The sequence below is a fragment of the Aulonocara sp. 'chitande type north' Nkhata Bay genome, linkage group LG17 (genome assembly GCF_057382095.1).
Source record: "Aulonocara sp. 'chitande type north' Nkhata Bay isolate Kocher_YH1m ecotype deep benthic linkage group LG17, A_spYH_male_GT1.1, whole genome shotgun sequence".
Lineage (NCBI taxonomy): Eukaryota > Metazoa > Chordata > Actinopteri > Cichliformes > Cichlidae > Aulonocara > Aulonocara sp. 'chitande type north' Nkhata Bay.
In genome coordinates this window covers 18,808,308-18,822,882 of record NC_141360.1, presented here as the reverse complement: position 1 = coordinate 18,822,882, position 14,575 = coordinate 18,808,308, and the positions used below count along the sequence as shown (strand labels likewise).

Below are 14,575 nucleotides of genomic sequence, written 5' to 3'. Positions count from 1 at the left end.
TTCTGATGAACTATAAAACAATTAGACTTCTCTTTACCTTCGCCCCTGGTGCACATCAAAAAGAATGCAGGTTAAAGTACTTCAGCGTTAGTTTCACATTTCAAAGCAATTAGTGAGGTTGTCCTTTTATCTTTTATGAAAATGCCTAAAAAGGTGGAGCTGGAGCCGAGTCAAGTTGCGAAGCAGAAACTGTGGGTTGAAAATGTTAACAAATTATTGAAAGAATCAGTGTGTCTAAAGCTGGCACTATATATTTATGAGTTAAAAATATCAATTTAGAGCAAAGTCAGAAGGTTTGGAGATGAACTAACAGGATTTATTTATAGACATATTTACACCTGCAGATTTCCTCTGATTCATACATCCCATTTAAAGCTTCTCATTGATCTAAATTAGAGGCAGCTTGTTAATCCACAGCACGCAGAAGATTTCCTATTTTATCTTTTTTAGACTCTAATTTTAAAGTCACACCAGCTGACTTAGACTCAGCCCACTGAGCTGACCTCTCCGATGATCCAGGTGCGATTACTCAGACTCAGTACCGAGGCTAAGAACTCAATAAAGTCAAATTAAACCTCAGAGCGATTCAGGCTGCAGGTTGGGGGCTTTTTTCTAAATCCTTTATCTCACTATCACCTCATTGCATTCGTCACGCAGATCAGTCCTTATAGCAGGAGCAGTATTTTTTATAAAAATGATGAAATTTAATTATTAAAAAGAAGATTAATATCTGTGAAGACGCAGAAGAGTAAAGATTTGGTGGACATTCTGATGTTTATCAATAAACTTTTTTAACTAAAACAACAACAAATATTCAAATTCAAATATTTAAAAACTTTTTTTTTTTCAATTACAGTGGTCCCTCAGTTATCACGAGAGTTACGTTCCAAATATAACCCGCGATAGGTGAAATCTGCGAAGTAGTCATTATAGATGTTTTAAGGCTGTAAAACCCCTCACTACACATTTTATACACTTTTCTCAGACAGGTATGAACATTTTCACACTTTTCTCTCTTGTTTACACACTCTCAAAGTTCAAATCTTTGTAGAAAAATAAGTCCAGTATTATAGATTGAAACCAAAGTCACCCACTGGCGCCTTTAACGGTGCAAAACGTTCCGTTGACATTGTTGTGTTTGTTGGGGAGAAAACTTACAAACATACAGTACAGTACTTTAGAGTCATACTGCTAGTGATTTAAGATTTATGTAAATTTGACAAGCTGAACACATTCTGTACTGTACAGGAGACACGGTATGAGATTGATTGACAATGGTCTACAGCCAATCAGGTTGCAGAACACAATGCGCTGTAAAAAACAAAAACAACAAAAACATGCAAAATTGCACTAAAATGAAATCCTCGAAACAGCATATGTAGTTTAAAGTTTACTTTAAAAAAACAATTACTCATATATTTGTATGAGTCATTAACCCTCTGGGGTCTCAGGGTATAATTGGCCGTTATTGACTATTTTACCTCCATATTTCACCTTTAAAATATGTTTTTCTTGCCTTGTTTGGTATCATTATTTTCAGCACAACCTCAAATATCTGAAATTTTAGTTATTTTTTCATTTTGGCATACTATATTAGCACAGTTGATCTAAATTCAGACAAAAAATTCAAAATCTGAGTAGAAAACAGTTACATTTTTTACTGTAAAATCTACAAATATGTTTAACGAATCATTTTCATAACTTGAAATGCAAATAGAAATTGTACATTTCTAAAAATTATGCACAAGTTTTGCAAACAACAAAGTTATATGGTACTATTTACCTAAAAATGCAGCCAAGGCCTCAGGCATTTTTTATATAACCATTTAAATCTATTTACAGAACAATCAGGTGTGCTGCATCAAATAAGATGGCACACAAATTATTTGTGCCAGTCCAAAAAATGTAGTTTGTGTTCAGTATAAGACAGAGGAGAACACCACAGGCCTAAACCCTGCAGGTCTGACAGCAGGAGGTGCATCAGTCCAGTTTTCCATGTGGGAACAGCGTTTACACTGGAATCTGCCTTTTCACGGCTTTTTTAGAGCAAATATGAAATTCAGCAGTCTAACTGACACACAATACAAAACAATAACTACACAACAAACTAACTATAGCCTCCAAACATGCTAAACGTCACTAATGTCTCACATATGAATACTAGCTCTCTCTGTCTTTCGCTCGCCTGCTTTCTGTCGCGGGTGTCACTCCTAAAAACTTCCCCTTCTCCCTAAACAACCAAATGTCACATGTTTGCCATATCATTTTTTTGATTGACTGACATGGTAAAATCTAACACCAACAGGGAAGGGGTGTTTTTTCTTTTTTCTTTTCACTCGCAAGCGGAGAGTGTTTGCTAGCGCTGTCTGTAGAAAACGCCGTTTTTACAGTCCTTCCCGCTGTAAACGCCACTGTTTACACATCGTGTGTATTTTTTTATCACAACTCTGGTTTTACGTGGCCCATCGACACAATTCAAAAACTGGTATGTAGTTTGAAGTCTGCACTTTCGACCCAAGTTGAAATGGAGACTCTGACTTACTGCATCTTGTAGCTGTGTCGTCTTAAATTGGTCATGTGATTTTGACGGCGACCCAGCGACCCCAGAGGGTTAACATATTTTAATAGTCAAATTATTTTATTAATCTGACTCTTAGTTTTTAACACAATAGCCTTTAAGTTGATCATTGGCAAGTTTTCCATTGTTTTCTGTAAGCTAAATATTTTTGAGGGTCTCTGTCATTTTAGCTGCCAGAACAGTTTGTTTCAAGTAATTTAGATGTTGACTGTAAATATATGATGAATAAATTCTTTTGTATTTTCGATCTTTGAAATAAAATTCAGGATGCTTTTACTTTTTTCCCCCCTGGATTTTGTTTTTGTAATTCATTCCACTTTGTTGGTGAGTTTCTTTTCTTGGCATTAATGAGCTTCCATACCTGATGGTGATAATTATATTTCTTCTCATGTATGAGGCTCTCTGCGTGTTTAAATAAAGTTGTTTTTTTTTATTCTTGATTTTTCTCTGTTACACAGTCAGAGCAGATGAAGTCTGCTGATTTTTCTCTGTCTCCATAGCAACACGGAGGTATTTACACCAGCATGCAGGTCTGACTGTCGCAAACTGCTCAGCAGCCAATTACAGAGGCCAGTTTGATCCTCTGCAGATTCCTGCAGTCAAACCTGAGACCTGCTCGCTGTGAGACACCTGCAGCACAAACACGTCGAACTGGTTACATAACCCATGATGCAGTGCGCTTCTTTCGCTCTCGTTCCTGCCGTTGTGGGGCGCGTGTCCGCGGATCCTTCATGTGGATTTTAGCGGAACTTGACGGACAGGGGCCGAGCAGCTCAGCTCGACCTGCTGCACGACTCTCCGCTGTTTGTGCGCACATTCAGTACCGGAGCACCTGCTGGCTTTTACAGTCTGTCTGCACTGCGTCGAACCCCCCCTCCTCCTCTTCCTCACTCCCCTCCCTCCCTCTGTCGCTCACTTATTTTCTCCCTCTCCCTCTCTCTGTCTTTCTCCTCATGAAATCCTGCAATATGCTTCCAAATTCCCGGACGCGGACTCTCTCCTGAGCCGGTTTTCCTTCAAAGCCTCGGATTTTTTTTTTAACCGTTTTTACCGCAGAGAAAATCACGAGTCTCTGAGTGCGGATGCTGCTGCAGTGCCAAGTCCTCCCAGTCCTCCCCTTCAGACTGAGAGCCAGCTCTTCTTGGGAGTTCTATCTTTTTTCCAGCATGATTTTAAGAAATTGTCAGTCAGGATTTTTGCTGTCTGAAGCCTACTCCTTCTCTTCTTTCTCCTCCTCCTCCTCTCTCTGCGGGCTTCTCCAATCGACGCTGAAAACCTACACCAAGAGGATACGGATGTTGACCAAGACAACATAGTCTATTAATATTTCAGAGCTACTGTAAAGCGATATTAAACCCCAGGTTGTGGCGGGTGGCTGGGGAAGGTGCACAGGATCTCCATCTGCTGCTCTCCAGCTCTGCTCAGGTGGGTTTTATGTGTCATCTTCATCACTTGGATTCGGGTTGAAACTGTGTGCTGGTGTGAAGGTGAAAAGCTTTTCGTGGCTGAAGGTTGAGTGATGTGCGCAGTGGGGCTGCAAACTCGAGTACTGATGTATGCGGTAAAATTACAGCAGATGCAGCGCGGCTTCTGGAGGTGCTGCAGGATTTTTTTTTCTTCCCTCTCAACAACAGGAAGCTCTCCAGCCAATGAAACATGTCTGTGGTGAAATAAAACCATGTTTGAGTGACGGCATGTCATTTTTTCTATCTTTCAGGTGAGAAAAAAGAGATGTGATGGCGATAGTGCTGAGGATGATGATGATGATGGAGAGGGAGGTTCTCCACAGCTCCTGGCCGCAGTAGGAGCTTCTCCACTCCAGCCTACCGCCTCCTTCTCTCCTCTACACCTAAACTTCCTCTTTCTCTCCTCCACCCGCCAGGAAGGATGACTGTGGTGTCCACAGAAAACATGGACGAGACTTCCACCCTGCCGGGTCACCCGCAGGACCCCTACCCGCCTGATGATGACCACGACAACCATGACTGCTGTGAGCGGGTGGTTATCAACATCTCAGGGCTGCGCTTCGAGACCCAGCTGAAAACCCTCGCCCAGTTCCCGGAAACCCTACTGGGGAACCCTAAGAAGAGGATGCGCTACTTTGACCCCCTTCGAAACGAGTACTTCTTTGACCGGAATCGCCCGAGTTTTGACGCCATCTTGTACTATTACCAGTCAGGAGGACGGCTGAGGAGGCCGGTCAACGTGCCGCTGGATATGTTCTCAGAGGAGATAAAGTTTTATGAACTCGGTGCTGAGGCAATGGAGAAGTTTCGGGAGGATGAGGGGTTTATTCGGGAGGAAGAGCGACCTTTGCCTGAGAACGAGTTCCAGCGGCAGATCTGGCTCCTCTTCGAGCACCCAGAGAGCTCGGGGCCAGCTCGGGGTATCGCCATTGTCTCGGTGATGGTCATTCTTATTTCAATAGTAATTTTTTGCTTGGAGACATTACCAGAGCTGAAGGAGGATCCCAACGACCGGATTCGCATGGTCGGCAACACCACCATGTACTACAAAGCAAGCGTCCTCACAGACCCTTTCTTTGTGGTGGAGACGCTCTGCATCATCTGGTTTTCCTTTGAGTTGATAGTTCGGTTCTTTGCCTGCCCCAGCAAGGCAGCGTTCTTCAAAAACATGATGAACTCTATCGATATTGTGGCTATAATCCCGTATTTCATCACTCTTGGCACAGAGCTGGCCGACGACCAAGAAAACAGGGAGGGTAAGGGTGGTGGGGAGCAGGCCACATCTTTAGCCATTCTCAGGGTAATCCGTCTGGTGAGGGTGTTCAGGATCTTTAAATTGTCCCGACACTCCAAGGGACTCCAAATTCTGGGGCAAACTCTAAAGGCCAGCATGCGGGAGCTGGGCTTGCTCATTTTCTTCCTTTTCATTGGCGTGATTTTGTTTTCCAGCGCTGTCTACTTTGCGGAGGCTGAGGAGAAGGACTCGTTCTTCTCCAGCATCCCAGATGCTTTTTGGTGGGCTGTGGTGTCGATGACAACAGTCGGCTATGGGGACATGTACCCTGTGACCATCGGAGGGAAGATTGTCGGCTCGCTTTGCGCCATAGCCGGAGTGTTAACCATCGCGCTGCCGGTGCCAGTCATCGTGTCCAACTTCAACTACTTTTACCACCGGGAGACGGAGGGTGAGGAGCAGGCCCAGCTGCTCAACGTCAGCAACCAGAACTTGGCGTCAGACACCAACTCGAGTCGCCGCAGCTCCTCAGTGGTCAGCAAGTCGGAGTACATGGAGATAGACGAGGACTTAAACAACAGCATTGACAACTTCAGGGAAGCTAACCTTAGGACTGCCAACTGCACAGCTCCCAGCCAGAACTGTGTTAACAAGGGCAAGCTGCTCACTGACGTGTGAGGCGGCATGCGACCACCGCTGTAAATATTGTAGAAATATCTGGATGCTTTATATCCATTGGTGCATTTTATTCTCATCTTTGCATTGATTCATTCAGACATTTGTGGAGACTTTAATGCACATGTGGTCAAATTATTAAAAAAAAAGAAAAAAAAAAGAGAAAAACATTTGTTTGGCAATAGTACAAAAATCTGCAGGTTCGGGGAAACATTTGAGAAATTATTGACAAAGTTTAGTAACTTGCACCCTTCGATTTTCTAATGGTCTAAACATTAAATGGAAGCTTTGCTAATTTTACTTTTGGTCAAGGATTTCCATAGACTGTATATAAAAATATGGATGAAAGGTATAAAGAGTGAAGCTAGTGCTGAGGTGGCTTAAACCTACATTCCTTCTTCTGCAGCGGATGACCCCTCTTTGAGAAGTCTATGAGAAAATGAGCCTACTGCTTACCTGACTTCTCAGTTCAGCAATATTTTCCTGATGAGTTTATGCTCTCAGTTGCTAGTTTCACGTCTTACTGATTAAAACACTTTGGAAATTACGGTCCTGTTCGAGTCATATGGGACGATAAAAGAGGGGCGGAGCTAGAACAGAGCTTCCTCGTGACTGTCTGAGCATGTCCCTCGGTTCCTCATTCATCCCAGATCTCATGCTTCATGTTCAGATTCCAAACTGGCTTCAAACGAGGCTTCACAAAACAAAGCGTGCCATCGTCACACTGGCTACATCCATCTTTTATATACAGTCTCAGAAGTTAGTTTAAATGTCTCAACTTGTCAGTTTATCTACACTAAATTTTGTGGTAAAAACTGGACCTGTGAATTTTAAAGATATAAAAAGGCTGTAAAACAGATACCCACATTGCATCCTGGGAAATGCAGTGTTTTGTCCCAAACTAGAGATGGAAAAGTATTCCTGTTTTATATCACTTTTAACCATTCTTCCAACTCAGTGTAAAAAGAAAACGCATCCTTTTAGAAGGGAAACACTCACCTGATGGAGTGCACCTTTATCAGAGTTATTACGGTAATATCTTCTTAGAATCCTTTCATAATTACGATTTAATTTAGGATGAATTAAAAGAAAAACTTTAGAGCAAAGCAATACAACTTTTATCTGTGCTGCACTGTTTGACAAAGAGATATTACGCCACAGAAAAAAATGGATCAAATGTAGGTTTAAAAGTAACAGAAAAGATTCAGAAACTATCAAAAGCAAGCTAAGACAATGACATATATGCAAGGCATATATTGTGAATTTAATAGTAGAAATGACTAATTGTACAATAATGAATCAAATGTCTTCCCGACACCTGCCAAGTTTTGTGCAACAGACCGAACTTTCAGGAAAAAAAAGGAACAGAAAAAAATAATTAAAGCCCAACTGAGATTCGAAGAACGATTTCCTCCCTGAAGAAACGCTTTCTGCGTGGATTATTTCAGGTGTGTCTTTCTGCGGCACATCCAGGGAAAGTTTGGAAAATGCGACGCCGGATGTAGACCCCGGCTTTTCAGGCACCTTATCAGAGATAAACAGGAAGCGTGCCGAGCCTTGTGAAGGATTACGTGCATCGCTGCTGCTGCTATGGGTCGGCTGGAGGTTCCCTGTATGATGCCATGCAACACTCCTTTATATAGAAGCATGTGGAGACTCTCTTCTCTCTTATATCGGCATGCACAAGACGTTACCTCATTTTATTTCTACATTCTTCTGTGCGTCGAGCTCCATCTCCCGCTCCTGGATTTTTTCTCTCATTTGTTTTCACCAAAAGTGCACTGGCTGCTTATTCTTATCATTTCAGTTGTTTCAGAGCATTTAAGTGTTGAATGTTTAAGGGAACAGGAACTCTTCTTCTTTTGAAGATTATGGCATGTCAAAATACTAAAGCATTATGGCCTAATTAGCTATGGTATAGCTACGTATATTCAATGCATGACGTCAGTATTAAATTGCTTGCAGTTGGGAGGGACCTGGGGAGGTGGAGGATGACGATGATGATGATGTGTGTTCTCATTATTGTCGCGCTAAAGACAGAATTTGGTGCATGATGGAGCTAAACTGTCGGAGGGAACAAATCTCCTAAAAAAGAAGAAAAGAAAAACAAATTAAGAAAAAAAATGAGATATAGCTGATGATCTCTAAAAAAAAAGATCTCATAAATTCCATCCTCCGTTTTCATTTGTTTAAAGCTTTGATCTTGGAGTGCATGGGATCATTTCATGTGATTTATGACCCCAAGAAGGAAAGCAGTAATATTTAGCAAATTTCGTAGATATATCTATAATTAGCGTCTTAGTGCCTTGAAGCCCTTCTCGTTCTAAAATTGACTGAAGTGCCTCCCGTTCCAAGAGAAAATCAAAGAGCTTACTGTGTGCAGCTTCTCCTGCCATAAAGATGCACTGCTCCCTGCACATATGGAACTAAACACAGATGAACCCACATGTTCAGAATTTAGTCCTGATTCCTGGGCCTAAAACACACAAAGAAAAGCTTTCTGGGATGATGACACACAGCATTCGTGCAGGAAAGTTCAAATATGGATCATTTAAGATTTCCTTATTTTTGGTACATTTGGAGTTTGATGGTATGTATGCCACACGGATACTCAGACCTTCCAGATATTACCCATTAGAAAAGTAACATGGAGGTGATGTGTTGGATGTTCAGATGGAGTGACTGTTGAAGGACAGGAGCTGCTCAGCTGGTTCAATTAGAACAGGACAGAAAGGTCAAACAGCTCGATTTAATAGAAAGTCATGAAGGAAACGGTCACAAACCAAGGCCGACAGTTTGAGGATGGTGACCCTCATGCTGGTGCAGTACATCTGTGCATAGGTGTATGAAGAGGGATATTATAGAGTGATTGACAGAGTGACTTACAATAGATATGAGGAAAGAGGCAATCGGTGATCGGGTGATGAGGTGTGATGAGCAGAGAAAGAGCAGCGAAGAGCTAAACCCTGCGGTGAGGGTTCCTCTGTCATAGTGTCGTAGTTCGCATGTTGTCTGAAGGTTCCTACAGACTGTGATCTGATCTGTGCCCATGTCAGAGCACATAAGCTTCAGGTTTAAATTAGTAGTCTGGACTCTGCTGCTGAAGTCTGGATAGGCTTTGGTTGGATGTAGGTACCCTCCTCTGTGCACAGCAAAGAGGGATTATAACAGCACCCTCATCCACCATCATCCAAACACTGAGGTGGTGTTTAACCCTCCACTCGAGCTCCGAGCGTTCGAGAATAAAAGCCGAGCACCACTAAAGTTCTTCCTGCTGCCTTAACCTTTAAATGACTTAACATCAGTTCTTCCTTTAATTCTTCACATGAATGCTAAAAGAAGGCACTTCAATGAGCTGCTAAGGGAGCAAAATACCTATTCAGACACATGAAACTAATGAAATTAGTTTCTTATTTATACCAGCTAAATGCACAGAACTGTATACACTGATTAAGGTAACAAACATTTTTAAATAGCCACAGAAACGACACAGAAAAATACATTTAAAATAGCATGTGATCAATAACTGGTGCTAATTATGGCTCATTATTCTCACTTTTTTTAAAGAACTAAAATTAATTTGGAAGAAAAGTCAAAAAAGTGACAGCTCAAAGACCACTTTGTTAGGTACACCTTTGAAATCTAAAGTCATACATTTCCTGCCTTTACAAAAACTGCCATGTAAAACAGGTGATGATTTCTATTTATTACAAAGCTCTTTCTCAATTATGTCACATTTTTTAGATTTTACAAGTGTACCTGGGTTTTAGCGCAAAATGCAGATTTTGTGGTTTCACCAAAAAAAGTACCTCACTTTCAGAGAAATTTCTTAAAAATCTAACAATTATTGGCAATCTGTGAATACAAACATGGCGTGGGCGTCCTCGATGAAGTTAGGGAGCCTATGAACTGAACAGAACAGCAGAACACTGCCACCTTCTGATGCCGGGGACCAAAAACTGCTGGAGATTTGACCAGAGTCCTTGGAAAGAGTAAAAATTGCAGAGAACAATACTTCTGTCATCGATCTGTAACACCTTCACCTGCCTCTAGTCACTGCTGTGTTTGTGATGCCTTTTACTTGTCCTGAGTGAAAGGAAAAAAGCCTCTGCCTGTGTGTGGATGATGGTGGATCTGACCTCAGTGTTTCCTCTGCAGAGCGTCTGAACATTACCATGGGCGTTAGTCACTTAGCACGCCAGCAAAATGGCACTGCTGTTCGTACAGGGGAGAACCTGCCTGTGTCAGGGAAGACTGCTGTGATATTTTTTTCTGTTAAAACATTGACTTTAATTCCACACGGTCAATTTTTAGTGACATTAACAGGTGTAAGTTATTAATCATCACTTTTAGTGTTACAAAATGTTTTAGACTGCATCCAAGTGTCCAAAAATCCATCCAGTCAACAACATGACTGTGAGGGCACACTAGAGGGAAAGGATCAGGACACAGACACACACACACACACTTATAAAATATCAACTGTACCATGTGGACATCAGAGGAAACACAGGCTTCATTTTTGGTCAGCTGGGAGCGTTTATAACTCACTCGAAGTGATTTGAGACAAGGCTTAAAATGTCATTAATAACTGTCCAATCACAGGTTCTTGGCGTGGGAAGCCTCGCCCCTGAACTTTCCTTAACTTTTAGAAGGTACTGCCACAACTTTTCCAGTACTGTGCCGGTGTTTTTTATTCAGTTTGTAAGGCTGGCCCGCTCTGCTGTGGTCACTATAACGAGATTCTGACTCATGTCTATTTCACAGAAATACGAACATGAATGTTATCAGGTTTCTCTGGTGGGAAAATATCAAGGATAAAAATGCTGGATTTTGATCCTGAACCTCACTTCAGATAAAAACACCTGCAGACTTTCAGGCTGCTGTTACATTTGAAGCTGAACCTCAGAGTCAGAGCAGCAGTGACCTGAGGAGTCCTCTGCAGCCACCCACACAGCTGTTTTCACTCAAGTCTGTGTGGGCATGTGCAGACTGGACCTGGGACCGACAACATTAATCACTAAAAACACTAAACAGAGAGTTCAAGTTAATCAATTAATTATTTATTTATGTAACCACCATGTTTTAATTATTATTGTAGGAAAATGTATATGTGGTGCCATATTTTACTCATCAGTCTGCACTTAGTCACAAAATGAAGTTAAACGCAACACACAAGATTATATTTATGCTTTCTTGGCTATTAACCTTGAAAACACAAACTATTATTAATGTGAAAAAGACTACATAATCTGAAACATGCATGGTGGTATTTTCAGGTAACTTTTTCCATAAGATGCAGAAATTAAAATGAGTCTAATTTTGCATGCAATAATATCGTTCATACCAAAACAGTTTGGACAAATTCCAGGCTGGGGATGATATGAAGATAAAAGTTTACACCTGAAAGATGAATTTAAAAATGAATCGCTATTACACACTAATAATCCGTGCACAAAGTGTGTTTGTGTGTGAGAGAGAATTATTCTAATTTATTCATGCACATGAACAGTTTCAGCTTAGCACGATGTATACAAGCACAATAATTGTTTATGGATAAACTGAGAGAAGTCTTGTTGTGTGCAGAATTATACATTACAAGAAGCGTTTACAGAAGTGTCTCCCTGCAACTCTGAGATGTTGCTGACAAGAAAACGTGTTAATGATCTGATTTGACATCATGGTGATAAAAGAGCCTTCTTGCGTGCTCCAGCATTTTTATCACAAGCAAACTGGAGTCTCTCTTTTGCACTCAACAAACAAAAAAAACATCTATTTTCAGCCCTGCCTATGATTAGAATTAGATTCAAATTATTATTTGATCTCTTTTTGTCGAGAAGTTGTCTTATTGCTACACGATACTGATAAGAAAAATATGTTTTCTTGATGCATAAATGTTTGTATTTTGTGTCACAGTTACTGATTTCCAAAATTCTTATTTTAAGATTAACTTCTGGCACAGAGCACAGCTTCATTTGGGACTCTTGTGCTTCCTGAAGCTTTAAATTTATTGCTGCTGTGAGTGATGGAACATCAGGAGGAAGGTTTATTGTGCGTCTCGGCTGTGTGTCATCATCCTTTTACCTTTAAGGCTTGTCTTATAAACTGCCGAAGAAAAAAAATCCCTTTAATTAACATTTCAGTCTGATGGAAAAATTAATGCATGCAACGAAGGTGCTACGTTTTAAACATGCAGTATGTTCTAGGGAGCAAAATTACAAATTCCACATGTTTTTAAAGGAAGGATCACATTCAAAATGTCTATATTTTTTCTTAACAGCTGTTTAAATTTGTGATGACATCCAACATCAGGGTGATCGGTCGTCTTCTTGTGGTTTGAAATTCTGTTTGTTCATACTTGTTTACCGCAGGCCAGAGTTAGAGACATATCTGCACCCGAATGGACCAAATCATCATCAGAGCAGCTAAACACACGGATGGTACACAAACATTTTCTAGATTAAAGCTCATGTGTTTGGAGAGATTTTATAGTGTGTAGTTATTTTTTAGAACCTTTATCATTTGGTTATGCAGTAGCGAGGAAGAGAAACAAGTTTCCTTTCAAATTAAAGTCCAGTTTTTATAACTACTGTAAACATAATTTATTTAAGAAGCTTCCAGCTGCCATGCGCAAACTGATTAATTAATTAATTTGCAGATGACAACATTAAATGAACTGCAGCGCAATCATTTTTATTCTATCTGCGTTTTCATTACAGGATGTTTGATTTTTTACAAATATTATTCGGACTGCTGACTCAAGCCATCACTGCAGAGTTTCTCCACCTTGAGGAGATCGTATATCCGTATCTGTGTATTTAAGACTGAGTTATTACAGAAAGTGTTGTGCAAACACAGAGTGCAGGAAGCAAGAAATCAGTTGTTGGAACATTACCAACTGTGATTGTTTCCATTCCATTAAAATCAGACATTAAGAGTCTTTACTAATTATTGATAAATATCAACATCTGTGGGGTTTGTGGTGAAGATTCTTTCTGAATTGAATATCTCTGGAGAATTTTTCAGCAATATTTACGCTTTTTATTGCCACTGAATTAAGATGGAAGAAGGAATTTTCTTTAAAATTGAAACTTCAAGGAGAACATAATGAAAATTATAGGTGAAGCAGTTATGAAAAAAATAAATATAGTTTATGTTTTAATTTTGCAACATTAAAATTAATAATTAATCTTGACCTTTGAATGACTTTTAGTGAATGACCTTATATAGCTGATGAAGGGTTGATGCCTGTAATCATCTGGAAGAGGGCATAAATTGAAACTTCCTTGTGAAAGTTCACCATTGCATTTTTCAGCATTGAAAATTCAAATATATAACTGATTTTAAATTATATTCTGACCATAAAAGTGAGTTAAGCCTTCAAAATGAAGAGAAAATGTACATCACAATTTGCAACAGTTAACCCAACAGATTTTGGGTTGAGAAACTCTGTCTTATGTCATGTTCCGTAGGTTTTTGTGATATTTAAAAAGCCATGACGCAAGTGAAAATGATTCTTATGATGCAGAATTATAAAAAGTATGTAAATGTGTTTCAAGGATTTTTGGAAAAAATGTGATTATGTGCTGATGGTTTTTGTCAGCACTGCAGTGTAAAGAGAAGGTGCATGGATGAGTGAAGACTGAACTGCATGAACTTAACATTAACATAAATTTATGCTGGTGGAGATATATTTTTGCTTAAACAAACACTCTAATGATTGTTTGTCTTTTTAGAAACTCATAAAAAGATTTCCAGCTGGTTACTTTGGGACGAATTATGTTCGGCTTAACATTTAGCTTAAGTAAGTCTGTTCCCTCTTAGTCTCAAGCAAAAGTCATCATTTACAAAATAATATGATAAACGTACTTGTTTCCCCTTTGCTGGGGTGCTGAGATCCTCCTTGAACTCCGCAGTCATCAACATCGCAATACGTCTGTTTTACTCTGCTTTTATTGCTTTTTTAATCTTAAAGGCTCTTACTGGAGAGCACAGCGTTTGTCATTTGTTGTTGAGGCATAGTCTGTAACCTATGCAAGGTTAGTCAACGACATATGTCCATTCTGATTATCATCATATAACAGCAGTTTCAATAAATCTTCAAAGATGAACCAGTTCCTGTGATTCATTTAAAAGCACTCCATGTGGACTGTTTGTCTGTAAGGTGAAATTTTCTTTGCAGACGACCAACCTGTTTATGTATTTTTACAATCAGTTTAATAGCTTCTCATGTAAATGCCACAAAGCCACAGTTAATGACCTAAAGACACTTGAATAAACACATTTATCTACATTTCTCATGAAAACTATGATGGTGGTCGAGTAGAAGCAAAATGTCTTACAGAGCAACAGCTCTACTGATTTCTCTACTGCTAATTTCACATGATATACGTGGTGGTAATGAGCTTCCTTCAAAGGGTATCTGGTCTCTAGTCTCAGAGATATGGTGAGGAGCTTGGTGATTAGGATGAGACTCGGAGTATAGCTGCTACTCCTTCACGTCAAGAGGAGCCAGTTGAGGTGTTTTGGCATCTGACCATCACATCACCTGGTGATGTGATACAAGCATTTCCAACTGAGAATAGATCGCAGGGTAGATGCAGAACAGTGGTGGGACTTTAT

General features: G+C 40.1%; 1 protein-coding gene across 1 annotated transcript; it reads left to right on the top strand.

Moving 5' to 3' along the window:
• The first annotated feature begins 2,004 nt into the window (after window positions 1-2,004).
• On the top strand, window positions 2,005-13,098 carry kcna1b (potassium voltage-gated channel, shaker-related subfamily, member 1b). Its single transcript, XM_086268082.1, has 2 exons — window positions 2,005-4,003; window positions 4,296-13,098. Exon 2 carries the CDS (start codon window positions 4,466-4,468, stop codon window positions 5,954-5,956), a length of 1,491 nt encoding a protein of 496 aa, XP_086124208.1. The 5' UTR covers window positions 2,005-4,003; window positions 4,296-4,465; the 3' UTR covers window positions 5,957-13,098.
• Window positions 13,099-14,575: the final 1,477 nt, after the last annotated feature.